Below are 21,911 nucleotides of genomic sequence, written 5' to 3'. Positions count from 1 at the left end.
TCGAACCCCAATTTATAGATTAAAGGTGAAGCGTCTTATCAACTAATTGTGCTTCGTTGGCAAATTAAAAATCTGAGTTAGTTATAGTGCTAATCACTTGAATTTGGAAATCCACTATTCTTTTTTTTACCGAGTTTAACTATTCTTTATATACAATTCACTTTAATTAGAAACTTTTTTTTTAATAAAAATAAACTAAAAATGATCTCCATGCTATCTAAAAATAGTAGGTATATTTTGTTTTTTTTTCTGGAGTAAGATTAAGTTTTGCATATCAAAATCCAATATTTTATATATATTATTACTAGTTTAGGATTATGACATATTATTTCATTTTTAAGGTATAATATTTTAGGCTTCAAATTTTCTCATATATTGTCTAACTAGTAGAGAGGAAAGAGGAAGGGAGTAGTAGAATTCTGTTTTTATTTATATTTATATATAGTAAGGGAGTATATAATTTTTGAGCTTTAAAACCTTGACAGTATTACTATTTATGTTTTTTATGAGTACTATTCATATTTTTTTCGCTTTAAAAAGTTGAATACTACATCACTCACCTATTTTTTGTTTCTCTTTTTTTTTAATTCGTTCTTGTTTTATTTTTTTAATTAAACTAATGTATAAATAAACAACTAAACTTCATTAAAACAATGAAGTTTATATAATTGAAATAAAAAAAATTACATAATTAAAACCTTAGAATAAGAATTAAAATTTGTGAATAGATGGATGTATAGCAAACAAATAAGAATTCGGAAAAGTTTGAGTTGAGTTTATTTCAATTTATTAGGTGAAGTAAAATAAAAATGAAATGGTATAGAGGAGGAGACAATTTAGGTGTGCAGTGTTCTGGTTGAATGAGTGTGCAATTGGTGGCCCCTTTTGATTGACATTTGACTTGAGGCTTGAATTAAAAGTTGAAATTTGGTGTGTTTTGCATGGATTTGCGCAAATAGAAATTGAGTGCCGTGAATGATGCGTTGTCCTCATATAGAAAATTGAGCTTCTGCAGAATTAATTAATATATAAATGCGACCTTCATTTTAATTTTGATAGTTTACTTCCATAATAGTATGTTATTGGTCCACTTCCTATTGGGCTTTTACATTTGTAACACAAGTAAAAGGTTCCAGGATCCGTTATCAATTGGGCTTTTAAAACAAAATAAATACTGCAGGTTGGCCAGATAATACGAAGCCCAATATTGCGGCCCAACCTGAGTTGTACTTTTATTGATTGGGAGGGAGGTTTTGAATTTATGCCTTGCTTTGCAGCATAAATAATCCACATCTTCCTTGGCCATTTTTACTTTTATAGTATGCTTCTTTCATAAAGATGCATTCCTTGTCTATACCATTTCTTTTAGGACTATCAATACCCTATATCCAAACCCTAAAAATTTGGGTAATTGGATATCCGAAACCCAATTTTTTGGTTTTCGGACCGGGATCGGGTAGTGAGATTTTTGGATAATAGAGTATCAGGCTACCTGATACCCGATCGGGTATACTCGAATTATCTGATTTAAAAAAAATAATAAATTATGTATTTATTTTGATTTTTAAAAAGTTAAGCAATTAAAGTGCTGAAAATTATTCAACAACGCTATATTTATTCAACAAAGTGATAAATTCATTATAAATTTATGATCAAAGTGCTGAAAATTAAATTGTTCATAATTTTATTTTAGTCAATGGTGGCAATGCTCGGTATATCAAAGTGGCAATGGTGCATTGCTCGGTTAATATATATAGCTACAAGTTTAAAAATACTACTATAAATTATGGTCAATTTTAAGTAAACAGATTGTTTTATTTAAATTTATTTTAATATGTTATAACTTATGAATTTTGAATTTCTAAAAGTTTGAAGTTATTTTCTCTTAAATTTGAACCACGTCAAGAATTTTATATTTATAAATGTTTGTAGTTATTTTTTCTTAAATACTAGTACTTCAAGTTTGTATTAAATTAGAACTATATGTTTTGTATTTCTAAAAGTTTGTAGTTAATATTCTTAAAACAAATTTAAAATCAAAATTGGGACTGATACCCGAATTTTCAGAAATGGATACCCGAGTTGAGTAATTGGATACCCAAAATCAAATTCGGATCGGGTATTAGTTTTTGAGAAATTTGGGATCGGGTATCCGCGGGTACGCGATACAGACGTAATTTCTTTGATGAAAGTATCAATCAATCTTAGAGCATTCACAGTCGTGGAAATAAATCAACCCATCTCCATTTTCGTCCTACCACTTCAGCACTTTATCATTCAGTCTAAATTCCTGCATTAACGTCTGAGAATTCTGCCTTATAAAAGCAGCCCATCTTCATTTGCATATTAGCATTAAATCTAATAAATTTATTAATCGTTAGTGTTTATCAAATAAAATAAAATACCAAAATTAATTATATTGAAGGTCAAACATAGAAAAATAAAACCTACTTAATTAATATAAACATTAAAAAATGTTATGAGGAAAAAATGAAAAAAAAAACAAATTAAAAAAAACGCTGATAGGTTGTCAACTCCTCGTTCAAGCATCGGTATCCATTCCCAACCTTCCCTTGGAATGTTTGAGGAGTTGAGTGAGCTGGGATTTGGAGTGCTCCTCTGATGATATCGAACCGCGTTCTGGTCAACGACGCTTCTACAACTGATATGAGCCTCCCCCCGCTAGGCCTTCCTTCCCTTTCTGCTTGGTCGCTTTAACGCCAATCGGACGGCTCATAGGCTGCTCACTCAAGTCAATCGGATCACCTCCGTTGCCGCTGCTGCTGTAGCTGCCAGAGTTTATGCTCTTCGTCGCCGTAATGCGGGTCAATACCCTGCCCGTAGCAGTAATTGTAGACAGCGGTTGTTGCCTGGGATTCATGGGGCTCCCACCACCAAAGTAGAGAGACTCCCATCAGGATTCATTGTTTAGTAGAGAGAAAGAGAATGGAGGAATGAGGTCGCGCCTGCAATGGGTGTCGATCGCCCACCAATCACATTCAGCGCGGATGGGATGTCGGGCGTCAGGTCTCCGTCGTGGATAGGCGCTTCCTCTGCAGTGTGTGACAACCAAACCATCATCGGTTCAAACATCCCTGTTGTAATTTCTGTTAACTTAGAAGAAAATGAAAACAACAAATGTCATTACTTCATTTATAAAAGTATTCTCTCAATCCAATGTGTACTACCACGTCAATTGATAGATTCAATTTCAATTTTCATATAAAAGCTGAACCGAATCAGACTGAAAGCTAAATGTGTTTTTAATCAAGATACGTTTAATTGAATTTGTTCTAAAAAAATTCAAAATTAATAAAAATAAAGAAACGGGTCGGATCTTTTAAATGCGAAGAGACTCGCCCCGCTACCAGATTCAGTGGGCCCCGCCTTGGCAAAACTTAGGATTACGTGTCACTTCACTTTTTTTCGAAATGAAAAATAAGAGGCATTTGTTTTGCGTGCGCACACTGCGCACGTTAAATACAAACATCAGTATCGTGTTCCTGCATCGCCGAAGCCAAAACCCCCATCTCCCTAATTCCTGTCTACACACAAACACAAAGCAATTCCATTAGCGAAATGAGCGTTAGATTGGAATCCATCAAATTCAGAAACTCCTTTCCTAACATCAATAGACCTGCTTCAACAATGGCGCTCTGCCACTCGCCGCCGACCACTCTAGGGTTTCAACCTTTGCTCCCCCCTAAAATCAATGTCAACTTGTCGCTTCCTAGGCTGCTCGGCGTTAATCTACGCCAGATTACTCTGAGGAATCGCACCGTTTTCTCCTTTGCTGCGTCCCACGAGGAATCGGTGAGTTCGTCTTTTTTTTTTTAATTATTTTTTTCGTTTCTTCCATTATATTTACTTGAACTGTTTTTCTATCAGATTTCGGTTTTCTGCATTGTGTCAATGTATTAGATATAATGGTGCTATGTTAGAATATGCCTAGCTATTCATATTGATTTTCCAGTCGGTATCCACTTGTATTTTGAGATGAAAATGTATCCATTTAATTTTGATTCTTAAGGACTTGGTGTCATTATTCTCTCGATGCTTTCTCTGCGTTCTGAGGGGAAATTACATAATTCGTATAAAATGTTTTGCCATTGTTTCATATTGGTACAAAAAGTTTGAAGTTTGCATAATTAATGATACAAAATGTTTTATTTACGTTTTGTTTTATTACATTTTGTCATCTATGTTTAGACGTCGTCAATCCTTTACGTACGTGAGGTATAAAACATGAATACAGATGAACTTTTTATACCAATATGTAACAACAATGAAACATTTTGTACCAAACATGAAATAAAGATGAAACTTTTTGTCCTCCACGCAGGGAGAGAGTTGACCACGTTTAAAGATAGATAATGGAATGTATTAAAAATTAAAATGAAACACGGATGAATCAATTTGTATTATTTATGCAAACTTCAAATATTTGTCCATGAAACATTTTGTATGCATGGTGTAGTTACCGTGCGTTGTGAGCATAAATTATTCCATAATATTTATTGGATTAAAGATAGATGCTGCTGACCCAATTCCAGAATTAGCTGAAAATTATATAGGAGGCTAGCAGATATAGTGAAATTTATTGTTGTTAGGACTTAGGAGTCATTATTAAACTTTTCTTATTCCTTTTTTTAAAGTTTCAATATAAATATGTAATATATGGTTTTGTTTTGACTTGGTCGCCAGAAGCCTTCTGATATTGGTATAGAGAAAGAAAAGGAGGATCTGAAAGGGCAAGCTCAAGAATCAGAGGAAGCATGGCAGCAGGTTCTCTCATCTTTCAAGGAGCAAGCTATAAAAATGCAGAGCATGTCTAAGGAAGCATATGAGTTGTACTCTGAGAAGGCATTCGTCGTTCTAAAAGAAACTTCTGAGAAGTTAAAGATTCAAGCAGAAAAGGCAAGACAGGATTTGGTTGAGATTGCTAAAGAAACTGCTGAAGAAAGTAAAGAATACTTGGCCGCAGCTGCAGAGAAATCCCCTGAACCGGTGAAGGATATTGTAGAAACTTTTTCTACTTCAACGGATGAGCTCAACGATGTGTCTAAAGTCCGAGACTTTTATGTTGGGATACCTTATGGTATGGATACAAGTGCATTATTTATTTCATCCAATTGTCAGACTTGATTAAGTACAATTGAGATACATAGTTATATCCAAAAATTGTTCTGTTTCATCAGGTGCACTTCTTTCTGTTGGAGGCTTTCTTTCGTTTATGTTAACTGGAAGCATCCATGCCATCAGGTTTGGTATTGTACTTGGTGGTACTCTTTTGGCCCTGAGTATAGCAAGTTTGAAATCATGGAAGAAGGGGGAGCCGTCGTCCTTGCTTGTGAAAGGACAAACAGGTGTAGTCCACTATAATTTCATGAATTTATAACGACCATTATGTTGTTACCTATTGCATAAAAATGTTAAGTTTACAGTGTCTTTCTAGTGAATAGATAAAACATGGTTTTATTTCTGTAAAATTTAGGGGTATCTTCTAGCAATTGATTGGTTTTATTTTTAATAGTAAAAACTTGTAGCATACGCGCTTCAGTGCATTTAAGGTTATGTGCTTACATTCTAGTTGTCATAAAAACATTTTTGAAAGAAGATCCGTGCAAAAACCAGATCAAATCCAGTTATCCATTGACAAGAAGTCATGTATATCCTGACCAAATGGTATCTGTAGAGTGTGGACTCCTGATACTGTTTGCGTAATACTGTTAAGGCGTGGCGTGATCAAGTATCAGAGAATTTATATGCACCGTCTGTCTGGAATGTCTCATTGTTAGATGAAGTGGAATTGTTTAGATTTGTTTGTTTAGCTATGCTAGTTATCTATCTTGTGTTGATTACTACCTTATTTTATTCTAACTCCTACCTCGACTTCATGTTGTCTCTGCAGTAATTGCTACAATCTTTTTTGTGAGGGAACTGCGCCTGTTGGCCATGGTAAATCTGTCGTGCCTAAATTCTAAGCTAGTCATACACATCCATTGTTCTAACTCAGTCCATCTTTGTTTTTATTTGCAGCGATCATTTATTTCCAACTTCATTACAACACTTATCAGGTCCGTTTTCTCTCATCCTGCATCTCATAAACTTTTATACAGTTGTTCCAGTTTTAAAATTAATCATTAAATTCCATCTGAAATGCCATTTTTTAGAAGTAGAAGTAGTGCATGCATTTTGTCTAAATGTGGAGCCGAAGAGGTATAAGACTGGTTAATCTGGGTTAGCCCTTTGTTGTTCTTAAGAGGACGAAGTGGAGGAATTCCATAACATGTGGGGAACTTTTTTGAGGGGTCTAGAGCCGAACATAGCAGATAAATATGCACTCTAAGATCTTAAATTAATAACAGATGGCGCTCATATGATATGTTATTACATTTATTCTGATTTTTAAATCAAGAAGAGTTCTTTCTCATTTTTTGATGTATGAAATGTCTTGCTCCTATTTGACGGCTAGCTTATATTTATGTAGTGGCGGAGTACTTGCATTCTATCTCTATAGGATCATCAGGGACAGAGAGCAGACGGGAGGGTCCAGTCAGGAACTAGGGGCCGAAACTTAATCCTTGTGGCGATGTAAGTCGTGATTACACGAACAAAGTACTTTGCATCAAGTAAAGGACGGGTGGGAGGAAAGCCATCGATATATGATGTGCCAAGATTTGCGATGCTTTGCTAGTTTTCTTTTAATATGCGAAATAAATCTGTAGAATTAATCATATCTGCATATTAGAAATGAGTTATGATAATGAATCTTCCTTTATATATTGGGTTTCTCTACTTTTGGGTTCAGGCATATAATACATATACTCTCCGTCCCATTAAAAATGAAACATTTTCCTAAATATTTTCCTTTTTGGATTGTTCCATTAAAAATGAAACGTTTCCTAAAGTCGAAACATCTCTATCTCTACTTTTTCATCTATCACGACCACATCTCCTTAATGCTAGTTAGCGCAACTATATCGTGACTACATAGTCTCAAAATCAAAGGAATAAGCATAAGGAATAAGTCTAACTCAAAACATTAATTCCGAAGACGAAAATGGTACATAGTCAAAATGAAATCAGTCTCAAAATCGAAGGAATAAGCATAAGGAATAAGTCTAACTCAAAACATTAATTCCGAAGACGAAAATGGTACATAGTCAAAATGAAATCAGAGTATAATAACTGGGTTCATAAACTCCTAGTACATAGTCTTATCGCAGCGGAAGAGACCAAGACAAAGTAGCATATGTGAGGACACACTACTTTGGGCTACCTATTGTTACTTATTAATAATCATTACTCAACACCTTCGCCTCCTCGTACACGCTCAACCTGCACGTTAGAAAAGAATCACACAGGGCTGAGTACTTAATATACTCAGTGGACATAGTGCCAAATATAAGTTTCATTTAAATTTGTCAGCCACAGTTGAGTGAACACGAGGTTTTTTATTTAAAGGTCCGAGTCACTAAATTTCCTTTAATTTCATAAAATTGATTGCGCAATCACATAAACATAGATAACATATCTGAACGTATGTGAACCGGGAATGTGGCCACATTCCACGACGGTTACTGGATCGGCCAACTCAAAAGCTAGCTCACGATCCTCATATGTGTACACTAGTCCGAGTAGGGTTTGCGGCCCTATTGGGACCCGAATTCGATTTAACATGATTGGCATAGCCAAGCAGATAGGTAATCGTAAAAGTAAAACATGGCATGACAAATTCACATATTCATACTAAAATCACGTTTTGAAAAGAATGTCCACCTCTTTCGCTTAACAGATATCGCACTTGAGTATTCCCCTTTCCGGATTAGAGTCTCACGGAACAATTCCCTTTAAATAACAAGGTAGTGGTACAATAACAAGGTAGTGGTACAACAATTAACGCGAGAAAACTACTGATTAGAATGCATGCACCCTAATTAAAGTCATTTATCACGTTTCTCAGTTTTTGCGTATTTTTGATTATTCGGCGGCCGCCTAAAATTCCTCTATTGGCTCCTCGTATTTACCACCACGGCGTAGGATAAAAAAAATTAGAAAATTTAAATTTTTTTAATTGTCTTAATTCTATAGAAAATATATTACATAATATACAAAATAACGATATATTATTAATGTAGTGACACAATATCCGACATCACCTAAAATGTCATTTTACACACTAGTACAATTTGAAAACAATTGAAACTTGATAATTTAATACTGTTTTGAAACCTTATAGTATTGAATAAAATTTGACCAAAATTTATGATTTAAATTGCTATGAGATCTAAATAAAATATAAATCCAACGAACATTTTCCATGAGTAGGAGAGTTTATGTAAGCTAGATAGTAAAATGTACAGAAACCATTAAGAGGCAAACGGAAGCAAACATCACACAACCAAATAAAGCGATGGTGAGTTGCTTTGCTAATTTACAATAAGGTGGTGCTACTTAAACCGGCGTGTGAGTCGGCACCTCTCCTTGATTGTCCAACGGCATGTACTGCGCCATGATAGCCCGGATCTCTGAGTCCATGTATCGCTGCACAAATATTCAAGTAGAGACATTTACTTACAACATTTAAGCTCACAAATTCTTGCAAGTTTTAGTCAAGAGACGAGTATTCAAGATCTCGTCCTGTTACTTACTCGGATCCTGTACTTGTATAGAGCATATCCAGTAAATCCAACCACAGTCAAACCGAGAATAATCACCCACACGAAGTTCCAGCTGTATTCTGTTACAGAATCTTTACCTGCACGGATGAGCAAGTAAGGAAGTTATTGTGTGTCTAACATACAAGTAACAACACCGTTTTACCATCAGACATCTTCCATAGTAAAAAAAGATGACGAAATCTGTGAGCAATTAAATAGATCGGAGAAAACATGATCGAAATCTGCTTCTCACATAGTAGTATTCTTAATCTTAAGCACGGAGATCAAATCATAATTGTGGGTATGTACCCTTGTCGATGTATGATTTTCATACTTGTTGCAAATCAGCGAATGATAAGTTACGGAGTATGTGTGATTACAATCTTTTACCTACACATGTATCGTGCTCGTGTATGTACAGTTGGTTGCTACTGCAGCTGCATTCATAACTTCCCCAGGTGTTCTTACACTTGCAATCAGAACACTGGCAAGCCAACTTTTCCTTGCATTCATCAATATCTAAATGGCATTCAAGTTAAACCAAGTCAACAACTGGCCAGATTCAAATAGCAACCTAAGTAAAAGTGGTGTTATCTGTCATCTTACCTTCACAATGATTAACTCCATCACCCTTGAATCCAGGTGGACACTTGCAACCTTTTGTATGGTCGTCCTGAAATATAAATCGAACATCAACATATTAAAAAAATGCCTACTCTTGTGTGATGGAAAAAGAAAAATGCTCTTCGTTGGGGGGGGGGGGGGGGGGTTGGAGACTAACAATGCATGCGGAGTATGTATGTCCGTTCTTTGTTTCCTTCCAACAACCTCCGTTGTTAATTCCGCATCTTAATGCACCAGAAGCTGTTATATGAAGAAAAGTATGAGGAATCCATGGTTAGCGTATAGCATTTGAATGTAAGCCGGCCAATTTGAAGCAAGAGTGAGGTAATATCTCATTTTCTTTTATTCAGTATATATCTTTGTGCTAATGATGATTCAGAGAAAATAAATTACCTTGGCAATGAGTATAACCATCACCGGAGAATTTCACTCCCTGCACAACGGGGCACTCGCAGACCCTCCCCCTGAAGGTATCCTGTAAACCATTCTTACTTAGATAGGACAAAAAATGGTAAAGCAACCTAAAGATTAAAATGAATCTGATTAAAATCTGGATACCCTGCAAGCAGTAATATTAGAAGTTGTATCCTGCCAGCACCCGCCATTGTTAGTCAAACACTCGTTTGTTTGTATATCTGGCCACCAAACACAAAAGACAACAATTATATTTATACCAAAGCAGTGTAGGAAATATACAATCTATAGATGGGCATGGATGCACTTCATTGATAAATATATACAACTACTAAAACAAAAATAACCTTGAGTCAGACAGATTGCAGGTTCTGTAGTCTCTTCAAAACCTGAACAAATAGCCTTGAGAACCGCCCCCTTGTCCAGCTTCCCTGAACCATATGAACACGTTACCTAAGATTTCAGATCCTTTTTCGTTGCTAATCTTAGGGACAATTGATTCTACGGAGCAGTTACCTCTATATTGTCTATTGTTCACAACAAGAGTCGGCAAGATGGTCACGTCTCCTCTTGAGCCCTTTCCGATCTGAGATCAAGTATCATTCAAATTTAGTAGCTCTAACAGAGGATACTTACCGAAACTGACATGAGATTTTTTGACTACCACCGAACCTGTGCTTCCTGTTCAGCTTTCAGAACAGGGTTATCAACATCTGCCTCTATGTCACCAATACATTTGTCTATCTTCTTAAGATCAGCTCCTACAGAGGAGGTACAGCAAAACGAATAAACTCAAATAAAAGTACGGAGGAGAGAAGCAAGGATAATCAACTAACTAACCCAAATGAGTAACAGCATGCAAAAAGAGAACCAGATATCTCTAACCCCAAACATATAAAAAAAGAAAGGGAAAATGAGAAAGGGAATTGGGAAAAATGAATAACTCTGCCATCACCTTTCGAGGAAGATGCCACATCAATAAACACACAGCAGTTCTCAGCATGGTACGCAAAATCAGAAAAAAGTAATCATGTACAGTACCAAAATGCAAAAACACACACTAAACTTTCACTGAGAGAAAAATAGATCATTTGTGTAAACACAAAACCTCTTTGCAGATACCAGAGATTTCAGTGATTAAACCTCGATAATAGAAGTGAACAGAACTATAAGCACTTATCAATGTACGTAAAAGCATGAAACCTACCAAGTGACTTGATTACTTGATCTGCACACTCTTTATTATACTTCTTCTCTTTCATTGGACAGCGGATTGAAAAATCTGTAGCATAGTCCCACCACTGCCATGGCTTTCTGCTTTCATTTGCCACCTTAAAGAAGCAGGCTTGACGTAGATTTTGTTCAACAACATCCTTCCCATCATATCCTTTGCTGAAATCCTGCTCAGGATCTGGTGCACAATACCTCCCTTGGTTGATGCACTGTGACTTGCACTGTTTGCTCGACTTAAAAGCGTCAGGACAGTACCAGGTTATATAACGTGGAATGAACTGAGTGTAGCCTTTCTGCTCAAGTATCTGAGCAGCTCCTTTGAAATCTCTGACAAAATCTAACTGGCTTTCACACTTGGGGCCACACTCATCATTACTATTTGTCCAGAACTCATACTCAACCCGCTCATCAGGATGAGGAAGGGCTTCTCTCCAATCAAGATTAATACTCACCATTTCTCCTTTAGCTAATTCTTTTTTGATTCTGTCTCCAAGATCCTTGCTGATAAGGGCTGATGGAATAGTGATGTTCTGCAGATAATCAGGACTTGCATCTTCTTGCTCAGGATTATCCATGGTGATAAGAGGCTCATTCCTGTCATCAGCCACAAGAATAGCTGCCACACCACCATTTTGCGCATTCCATGCCTTCACTGTAAAATAACACTCTGGAAGAGATGCAAACTAATTAGATAAGTTGAGGTAATGGAAACAATTCATCTGGAATCATATAGAGATAATTCAACATTGAATGTAAGCCTCTTGTTGTTTCTAAATTTTAAAAAAGAGGTCTTGCAAACTCAAGACAATCAGAACGAACAGAAAGCTGTAAATTGAAGAAAATTTTGCGAATTCCAGATGTAATCCCTCCGAAACAAACAAATACATAAACACGAAAAATTTTCGAATTCTTATAATTACCCTAACAAGTCTACACAAATCTTATGAAAAATTCTCGATCAGCTCATAACAACATATACATATTGTCCCATCTCAAAATTTATAAATTCATAGATCTCTAACAACCAAATTGAACACACACACCAAAAGTAGAATTCAACACCAAAAATCAAGTACAATCAACATAACATTCATACAAAATTGATGATTAAATTCATCGAAAAGGGGCGAAATTTACCCCCTCTATCAGCAAGAAGGAAGATTGGAATGCCTCCAGGCTTCTTCTTCAAGGAAGCTTCGACATCTTCAAAGCTACTGCACCCATTCTGATTCGATTTAGGGTAAAAAACAGAGCCAGTCATCGCTCCTCCATATTGAGGAACCCCAAAATTCCCAATTGCACTTTCATAAACACCTTTCAGTGAATCGGGCGATGTCACCTTCAAACTGTTCTTCTCCACTAGAAATCTTCCCAAGCAGGAACCGAAGAGAACAAACAACACACAAACTAAAATCCCTAATTTCTCTCTCATCCTTCTAACTCTACTCAATCGGATCAGATCAGAGCCGAGGTTCAAAGAGGATTGCTATTTGCTAGAAAACCTAAAATACCGATCAATTTTAAAACTGATCAACTAAAGAAAAGATTCGATCTTTCTTCGATAAACACAAATTGTATCGAAGATTTATGTATAAAAAAGTGGATTGGTGGCAGCCCAGATTGTAAAAACTGCCGAACTAGCGGAAAGATCGATATAACCCGCAGATAAATCCTAAACAGATTTTGGGGAAAATCGGACTTCTAGGCCAGTTGACTTTAGAAATAACGGAAATGTACCCGTTTTATTATCTGTTCCATTTATGTGAAACACGCCAACCGCATAGGCATTTTTATAAGTAAAACACGCCAACAACAGTGGCGTGTTTAACATAAAGACGCCAACAAAGTTGGCGTCTTTTAATTTCATCGTATTTTAGTTGTATTTTTTATAAATACAGTTTCGAGTGTAACACGCCAATGGGATTGGCGTTTTTACTTATAAAAGACGCCAACGAGGTCGGCGAGTTTAAGAGAAGACGCCAATACCAGTGGCGGCTTTCTACAGATCTGATATATCCCCTTCTCCTCCCCCAAATCGCGAAAAACTCAGCCACAACACACACACAATCGCGATTTTATCTGCTCCACGCGAATTCGCCCTCCATCCAACTATCGGTGCTATTTTCCCCCAAATTTGTATATTATTTTCGGTTAGTATGCTTATCTTTTACATTATTTGAGTAATTGTTGGATAGTTAGCTAGGGTTTGTAATTGGTTGTGAATTGAGTTGAAATATTGTGTTGAAATATTGTGTAGATTTATTATTTAGCATATTTGATTGTTTGGATGACATTATTGTTGCTTAATAGTTGAGATATTGGTGTTGAGTTAGGGTATAAATATGGATTAACAACCTAAACCCTAGTGTTGTTCTTGCTTAAAATTCGGGCAACTTGTTATGATTTATATGAGTTTTAAAGTGTATTGCATTATTTGGGTTCAATGTTCACAAATTATTGAAATTGTTTATGTCGATGTATATTGGTTAGTTTGTTTTGTGTAATATTGTGTAGGCGAATTGTTATTAATTTTGCGTAACTTTGTGTAGGCGAATTATGACATCATCTTCTAGTGCTCGCAGAAGACTATTATGTGGTCCTGAGGATCCATCTGTACCATATTTTCAGAGACAACACGTCTCTAACAATATATGGGCTGGAGAACCCTCACAAGACCTACGCTGCAGAAGGTACGAAGGTATCATTTGGGATGTTCCGATACATCCTCGTGTCTTGGCGATTGTAGACAGGATGGGGTTTGGCGGGATGTTGAGGTGTGGTAAACCGAAAGATATTGACCACCATCTCATCACCGCTTTAATTGAACGCTGGAGGCCAGAGACGCACACGTTTCACTTTCCAGCCGGTGAAGCGACTGTGACATTAGAAGACGTGGAGGTCTTGTGGGGCCTCAACACTGACGATGAAGCTCTGACGGGTTACATCCCCACTAAGGATGTAAACCATTGGAAGGAGGTTTGTCTGGATTTTCTTGGCTTTATTCCAGATCAAGTTGATTTGAAAGAAATGAACTGGAAGCAGACAGCCTTATCAGCTCAATTGAGGATTGAGTTGAGTGATGATCACGAAGAGTACATGTACGCGCAACGTGCTTGTGTGTATTGTCTGTTGTTACTTGGTGGTCTGTTGATCCCTAACGCATCTGGTAATAAAATTCCATTTTTCTACATTCAATTTTTCATGGATATAGAACGATGTAGTACCTATAGTTGGGGTGGTGCGACTCTTGCATGCTTGTAAATCCAGAAGTCCAAATATTACACAATACATAAGTCCAAACAGAAGACCGAGGATTATAAACAAAACAATGTTCAATTCGACTAAATTGTTGTTAAACGTTCAATTGTCTCGCCTTTTCCGCGTAAAAAAGCTACGGATACCCTTCCCGATTCTGGCGGTTGAGAGTCTAGACGGATGATTATCCCCATCCTTTCACAAATTTTTTCCACTAGCTCATCGTACGAAATTGTTTCATCCAACATAATGAATCCTTTAGCAAAAGGAGGATCATACGAAATAACTGCTCCGGGAATTATCTTTCCACCCCAATATAAATTGACACACCACGTCATACTATCTGCAATAATGTAAAACACAAATAAATATGTATTATTTTTATATTCATCATTATGTAGAGTGAGCCAAATATGCTAAATAATAATTCTACACAATAATAATTCTACACAATAATAATTCTACACAATAATAATTCTGCACAATATTTCAACTCAATTCACAACCAATTACAAACCCTAGCTAACTATCCAATAATTACTCAAATAATGTAAAAGATAAGCATACTAACCGAAAATAATATACAAATTTGGGAGAAAATAGCACCGATAGATGGATGGAGGGTGAATTCGCGTGGAGCAGATAAAATCGCGATTGTGTGTGTATTGTGGCTGAGTTTTTCGCGATTTGGGGGAGGAGAAGGCGATATATCAGATCTGTATAAAGCCGCCAATGACAGTGGCGTTTTCTTTGAAACACGCCGACCAGGTTGGCATATTTTATCAAAACGACATTCTACCCGGCGTTTTTACTTGAATAAAAACGCCAACGAAAAAGGCGTTTTCTCTTATACACGCCAATGCGAATGGCGTTTTATACTCAATACTGTATTTATAAAAAAAATACGACTAAAATACGTTGCAATTAAAAGACGCCAACGTAGTTGGCGTTTTTAAATTAAAACCCGCAATTGTTGTTGGCGTTTTTACTTATAGAAACGCCAATGCGGTTAGCGTTTTCCCCATAAATGGAACAGATAACAAAACGGGTACATTTCTGTTATTTCTATAGCCAACTGGCCTAGAAGTCCGATTTTCTCCAGATTTTGCAACTTCGAGTAAGCAAAGTGAAAAAGCTTTACAGAGGAGTCAACTTTACTTAAAAATATATAAATATCTCGGATTTTTTTAATTCAATGGTTAAAAAAATAACACTCTATTTGTCACAATATAATGATTGAGCAATTATTTTTTATTTTTAGTAAAAAACGACATATTTATCCATGCTAATTTTATTTTAATTCTGTGTATTTTTTCCTTTATCTTTGTACTTTATTATTCTTTTCTAATTTATTTTCTTATCACTTAATAAATTTCATTATCTAAATCTCATATTAAAAGAAATCAATCATTTATAACAAAAGAAAAAGGATGTAGGATAAATTAGTAATCCAAAACAGATGTGGAGGTGTGATCAATTGCTAATTTTCTTAAGTTGCTAACTCTACTAATTCATTAACGCAATGTATTAAAAAAGTAAACACGATAACATTAAAATGTCAACATATAATTTGTACATTTTACTATACTGTATTGACATTATGTGGCGACATTTTATTATCATCGTGTTGATATTTTTAATACCCTACATTGATGAGTTAACAGAATTAGCAACTCAAAAAGTTAGCAATATAACACACTCATATGGATCTATATGTATATAACTACAATTCTTATAAGTAATTTTGACCAATTCTTGACGTTGATTTAGTCTTAAGACGCACCCTTAATTAGCAAGAAAAGTTATTAATATTAATTATAAAGTTTAACTTAGCTAGATGTAGCTAAGAAAAACTATTACTTCATCCATCTCATTCGTACTAAATACGTATTTCTTTTTTTTGGCACGGGTGTTAAATGAAAGCGAATAAAATAAAGAAAGCAGAGACAATGATATTTTTAGTATTAAAAATGTGCTCATTTTTGAAAGGATAATAAGTGTTAAAACCAATGTTTTAAAACCGGCCGGTCGGACCGGTCTGGCCGGGAACCGGAAACCGGTTTAAATGCTTTTCAAAATTTTATTCTAAAGTTTTGGCCTTGATATGGCTCGAACTCAAGACCTCTCGGTGAACTTACCAACAATTCTACCACTACACCACAAGGACTTCTTGGTAGTAATATGAACATAAATTATTTTCATATGTTAAACACGAAATATTTTATCTATATAAACTAATAATTCGTGTTTAATACGTATATATGTATATTAAGAATATGTGATTAATTATATTAAAAGTTTACTACTATTTGATTATATACTAGGAGTATTTACTAAATATATGTTTTTAATTTATGTTTATTCATATATCTTTGTGTATAATATTATTTTGCCGCATTACTTTTTGAAAATAATACTATGAACTTATTTATTTTTATACATAAATATTAAATTTTTTATTTACAATAACTTACTACTAGTATAATTTATATATTTAATTATATTTATTGATAAAAAATTAATAATATTCTATCATTCACTAAAAATATATTCTTTTTAATTTTATATTCTTTTAAGATAATTCATTTTAATTTTATATATTCTTTTAAAAAATTGTTAATTTTAATATATTTCTTATATTTTAATTATACTTTTACAATCACTAATGTTTTATAATATAGGAGTTTATAATTATACATAGAGTTTAATACTAGTTTTTAATATTGTGTATTATAATTTATTATTGTATGTAAACTTAACGTCATTAAATATTCTAATATACTAGTACAAGACTTGTTTTCTATAATAATACTATTAAATGTATAATACTATAATATTTATTGATAAAACATTTGATTAAATTTTATTATTTACTACTAAATAAATAAATATATATATATAAACAGTATTCCGGTTCAACCAATGGTTCGACCAGTGAACCGGTTGAACCAGTGAACCAGTAATGACGCCGGTTCGCTTGCCGGTCCTGTTTTTAAAACATTGGTTAAAACCATCTTAACTTTGGCAGATATTTGATACTTCTGTCTCAAGAAAGATGATCCCTTCTTTGGGCGGCATGAGTTTTTATATAACTTTATTTTGTATACTAAGTGGAGAGAATAAAAGTAAAAGAGATGGAATAAAGTAGAGAGAAAGATGTTTCTATTTTTAGTAATGAGTCATCTTAGTTGAGACAAATAAAAAAGGAAAGTGTGTCATCTTTAGTGGGACAAAGGGAGTATTTTTCATGAACTTTAATAGATATTGTAAATGTCACAAACTTTAAAAAGTGGGCAATTTTTCTAAGACGTTAATATTGATGACCAAATATTTCATACTAACAAGGGCATTCGCAGTGGTACGGATGTCCCAGCGGAATTCCCCGCGTACTTCCCAAAAACACCTCCTGCCACGTTATAAGAACTTCCCACTACTCTGCCACGTCATACGGAATTCCCACTGCACAGTGGCGGACTTCCCCCCGCAGAATTCCCACATTAAAAAAATCACAAATTCACAAATTAAACAATTTACGAGATTAAAATTTCGACGCGAATACGGAGAAAATGCAACCACTTTATTTAAAAAAAACATACTTCATTAAAAAAATTACATATTTTCTAAAACAAGTGGTGCTCCATTGATGATTCAAAAGAATGGTATTTAGAGAGAGATACTCGTTAAAACAAGTGGTGCGAATGAAATGAAGTTCAACAGGATGTATATATAGAAAATCAAAAAAAACATTTAATGCACAATACGGGACGTTCGTGCGGAATTCCGTGACAGTCTACTCAATGGCGGACGTCAGGACGGAATTCCGCACAGAATTCCGCTAAATTCCGCGGACCTGCGACGTCTGATGTGTAATTTTTGAGTTCAAATATCAAGTGCAAGATCACACAAGTTTAATAAAAATAACTCTTATATTACAACGATATTGCAAGAATACAGCGTCGAATGTAATACTTCGAGTGTCGAACCACAGGGAGGCTTATGTTATTTAATTTGAGTTGACAAGATTAATAAACTAAATTTAAAAACTAAAGTACGAAAATAGAGTTACTCAAGAGATAAAGAACGATTGCTCCTAACAACATTCAGATGAATCACTATAGTATTGATTCTATATTCAAGTTCATAAGCCATTGAGAACGATGTATCAATTTTACACTCTAAAAAGTACTAAACATACTTTAAGAATTATAGTACTAGTGCTAGCTGAACACATAGCCAAAAGTACATACTCATTAGACTAATATTCCTGCGGAAGCGCGGTAAATACTAGACTAACTTCTCAAGACTAACAAATATTATGATTAGCTGAACACTTAACACATAAACATCTTCTCATCAAACTAAACTCCTACGGATGCATAGTAAGTATTAATTCAACTTTGAAGGCTTTTTTACATCAATATTCACTTGTACATTTATCTCTGAACAAGATAAAATTAACAAGTTTTTCATCTAAGTTTTCATCCAATTTCCAAGTTAAAGAGACGTTGGAAAGAGGCAATTAATATACTACATTTGATGCATCAAAACATAGCATAAATAAAATCCGAACCATAGACGAAAACCAAAGCGAATGATTAAATATAGAATCTCTACAATCAATTAATCCTACTAGTGTTAGGAGCAATGAAGACAAACTAGCCACTCATGCTAAAGAAGAAAAAACGAAAGATTAATAGTGTTCTCCGGTAGTCGATGGTAGTCCGTCTCCGAGATGATGAAGATTGGATTCCGGGGTCCTCCTCCCTTCTTCTTCTTCTTCCTTCTTCTCCTCTGATTTCTATCCAATTTCGTATATCCCAAAAACCGTCCTCCTTCCCTGTCTAATTCTCCCTTTTCCTCTTTCTTCCCACAAAACTGCCGAGAAAACTGCTGAAATGCAGTTGAAATTGTTCCACCCGGCCGGGTGGCTTTTTGCAACTGAAAATATCACCCCGTCGAGTGGCATGCCTCTGGACTCTCTATGCTTCGCGAATCTCACCCGACCGGGTGAATTTTTGGCGCACAACTCACCCGGTCGGGTGGCATGCTCTGGACTCTACGTGTAATAAAAATTGCACCCGGCCAGGTGGAATTAGCAGGCATAAAAATACACCCGACCGGGTGCCTCCCTTTGAGAGCTTTCTGGGCAGTTTGGCGAAATTTTGCACAACTGTTTCACCATCCGGGCTTCATTCCTACACCATAAAACATACTTTTGCAAGCATCAAACTATATAAATCATGTAAAGTTAGGGGAATAAAAACGTACAATTTGATTTGCATCAACGTCCTCAACCCAATTCCGTATCCGCGCCTGGTACGCCTAATGGCGGACGTCCGTGACGGAATTCCGGGACGTCCGTGGGAATTCCGCGCGGAAGTCCGCCATTGCGGATGCTCTAAGAAGCTCAAATCAAGAAAGCAAAACTTGCAGATCTACTTTTGATTAATAACAATTACTATATGAGATATATCAATTTTTTTATTAATATAGATTTTGGATTTCTAAATACTACTATGCAATAAGTTGGGTGTTTGTTGTGATCGATTAAATTTCTGTAAACCCCTAACTTTTTACTGGTGTTCTTTACTTGGGAGTTAGTTGTATTCAATTGAAAATTGTTTGATTGTATCTTGTAATCCTCAACAAGAAGCAAGATGAAAGAGCTTGTTTGATTGTACTACTATCTTTTATCCTTAGCGATAATCCAGATGAATGAGGTTAGCATGACAAGATTCAACCCCATGTCCGCTCCACGAACCATGCTGTTAAGGAAGAAGTTCCTCAACCGGACGATTTCGCAAGAACTAGAGTTTGGAGGAAGATTTGGACGAGAGAGAAAGGAGAATAGAGAGATTGAGAGGAAGTAGTTTATTTCTTGATTGAATGATTCAAAAGAATAACAATGCCCACTATTTATAATAATGGATACCCTAACTTAAGGAACAAGAAAATGATCCTAATAAATATGAAAAGATATGCTAAATCAATACTAAACTAAATAAGAGAGATTTGGAGATATTCTTGGAGATATTCACGTATCAACTCCCCCACGGTTGAAATCCACCTTATCCTCAAGGTGGGAACCACGAAGCCATGAAGATGGTCGCTAACAGAAGCTTCTCCTCCTGGATCAAACTTGAGCCGTCGTTGTTGATAACGGATCGAACTTTGCAAACTTGACCGGCACCATGATTCAATTATGCCTGTGAACATAATATGGGATCTTGAACTCTTGGAGTTTATCTGTGTTGCTCCAATATGTCTATCAAACAGACCAGTAATTAGGACAACGATATCCTCATAGCAGACAACATTCTCTTCAACAAAAGTCTCTATATCCTCTTGTATTTCCAATTCCCGATGCTTTGGAACAATAAGATCACCAATCTTCTCATCATATGACCCGACGATCACTTTCGGTGGCATATTGTCCGTTTTGACGATCTCTTCCAGGGGCTCGTCGTTTGGCTTGACGATCTCTTCTAGGGACTCGTCCTTTGGAACCTCTAGATTAGCGCCCCCATTGTGAGCAACATTTTCGGGAACATCCTCAGCTAGATTTTTGTCATCAATATTCTCCCTAAACCAAGCGGTCACACGGGCGAGCAGGGCGGCTTGGTCCAATCTATACACACGTAACTTCTCGTTGTAATCGTTTACGGCGGCTATTTGGGCAGGGGAGAGCGATCGAACCTTGAGACTAGGAATATTGTGGAGATCACGTTGCTGCTCCGAATCAGTAAACTTTCTGGCCTGTAGAGGCAGATGTGTGGAGCCGGATTGTGGCGGGACAGCGGCAGGCAGCGGCGCTGTGCGGTGGCTCAGTGATTGGTCGATTTGCCGTGGCTGTCCGGCCAAATGGTAACTCGGCTGCCATGGATGATATCCTTCGGGATGAGTCTGACGTTGTCCATAAAAATCTGAACAATAAGACGGAGTGCGCGGGGGCTGGTACTCCGACTGACCGTGGTGATACCCGGCGTCAGGATTTCGTTGGTGGACGATTGGGTCCATGTCGATGGAAATTTGTTGTCCGAAGGGTGTGATAAAGGTCTGCGTTTGCGGCTGATACGCGTGAGGCTGACGGGCAGCGGGCATGCTCTGGTTGTAGGGATGGTATGGCTGCCACCAATCCACGGAGTCGGGCGGGTCTGGGTCTAGCTGCGGGGGGTACCTGTCCCGCTGGTCGAAGGAGGCACGGTTCTGCTGCCATGAGCGAGCAGCGACGTATTGGTTATGAGTGGGTGGCTTTTGGGCAGCGTAGAATTGATATGGCTGCTGCCAATATGTGTAAACTGGCTGTCCGGACTGATAATCGGCATAGTTGCGTGACATCATGACGTAATTGGAGGAAGAGCTCACGATGAAAGCATCACTTGTTAAGGATGAAGTTCCTTAACTCGTTGATTTTGCGTCGAACGTCGCGGGAGCTTTTGCCCGTCGATCAATCTGGCGTCAAAATTAGGGTTTTGTGCGTTTTGCACGTTTGAACGGAAAGAGAGTAAGAGAAAATAAAATAGAAGGATAATTGATATTTTCTTGAATGATCGAACTAAAGAACAATGTTCACTATTTATAATAGTGGATACTAACTTAATGAGCAAGATAAAAAATATGAAAAAGATATGCAAATCCATAATTAACTAACTAAATAATAATAATAATAATCGTATCAACTCCCCCACGGTTGAAATCCACCTTGTCCTCAAGGTGAGCACC

General features: G+C 36.2%; 2 protein-coding genes across 3 annotated transcripts; one reads left to right on the top strand and one right to left on the bottom strand.

The window, feature by feature from the left end:
- The first annotated feature begins 3,463 nt into the window (after positions 1–3,463).
- On the top strand, positions 3,464–6,798 carry LOC121746651 (protein FATTY ACID EXPORT 3, chloroplastic-like). 2 transcript variants are annotated; one of them, XM_042140571.1, is made up of 6 exons: positions 3,464–3,813; positions 4,708–5,098; positions 5,199–5,366; positions 5,912–5,958; positions 6,040–6,077; positions 6,491–6,798. In XM_042140571.1, exons 1-6 carry the CDS (start codon positions 3,580–3,582, stop codon positions 6,579–6,581), a joined length of 969 nt encoding a protein of 322 aa, XP_041996505.1. In that variant the 5' UTR covers positions 3,464–3,579; the 3' UTR covers positions 6,582–6,798. The 2 variants fall into 2 exon arrangements, with proteins under 2 accessions (XP_041996505.1, XP_041996499.1); XM_042140565.1 differs by having other exon boundaries at positions 3,465–3,813; positions 4,705–5,098.
- Positions 6,799–8,254: 1,456 nt separating this feature from the next.
- LOC121746618 (vacuolar-sorting receptor 1-like) lies at positions 8,255–12,616 on the bottom strand. The gene is made up of 12 exons (XM_042140520.1): positions 12,072–12,616; positions 10,909–11,601; positions 10,374–10,462; positions 10,218–10,287; positions 10,049–10,132; positions 9,846–9,922; positions 9,681–9,762; positions 9,445–9,527; positions 9,270–9,336; positions 9,054–9,182; positions 8,655–8,761; positions 8,255–8,547 (listed from the first exon to the last, which is right to left on the bottom strand). The coding sequence occupies exons 1-12, from the start codon at positions 12,364–12,366 to the stop codon at positions 8,458–8,460; spliced, it is 1,866 nt and encodes a 621-aa protein (XP_041996454.1). The 5' UTR covers positions 12,367–12,616; the 3' UTR covers positions 8,255–8,457.
- Positions 12,617–21,911: the final 9,295 nt, after the last annotated feature.

This window comes from Salvia splendens, chromosome 1 (genome assembly GCF_004379255.2).
Source record: "Salvia splendens isolate huo1 chromosome 1, SspV2, whole genome shotgun sequence".
NCBI classification, from domain to species: domain Eukaryota; kingdom Viridiplantae; phylum Streptophyta; class Magnoliopsida; order Lamiales; family Lamiaceae; genus Salvia; species Salvia splendens.
Note: the sequence above shows the minus strand (reverse complement) of the source record. Positions and strands in the feature narration are given on the sequence as shown.

Bases quoted from the DNA above. Each gene is read 5' to 3' on its own strand.
- LOC121746651 (XM_042140565.1), top strand. From the start codon at position 3,580: ATGAGCGTTAGATTGGAATCCATCAAATTCAGAAACTCCTTTCCTAAC. The intron at 5,367-5,911 runs GTGTAGTCCACT...TTGTCTCTGCAG, and splicing joins GCTTGTGAAAGGACAAACAG to TAATTGCTACAATCTTTTTT. The intron at 5,959-6,039 runs GTAAATCTGTCG...TTTTATTTGCAG, and splicing joins AACTGCGCCTGTTGGCCATG to CGATCATTTATTTCCAACTT.
- LOC121746618 (XM_042140520.1), bottom strand. From the start codon at position 12,366: ATGAGAGAGAAATTAGGGATTTTAGTTTGTGTGTTGTTTGTTCTCTTC. The intron at 10,288-10,373 runs GTTCGGTGGTAG...ACTTGATCTCAG, and splicing joins AAGCTGAACAGGAAGCACAG to ATCGGAAAGGGCTCAAGAGG. The intron at 8,548-8,654 runs GTAAGTAACAGG...ATATTTGTGCAG, and splicing joins TATACAAGTACAGGATCCGA to CGATACATGGACTCAGAGAT.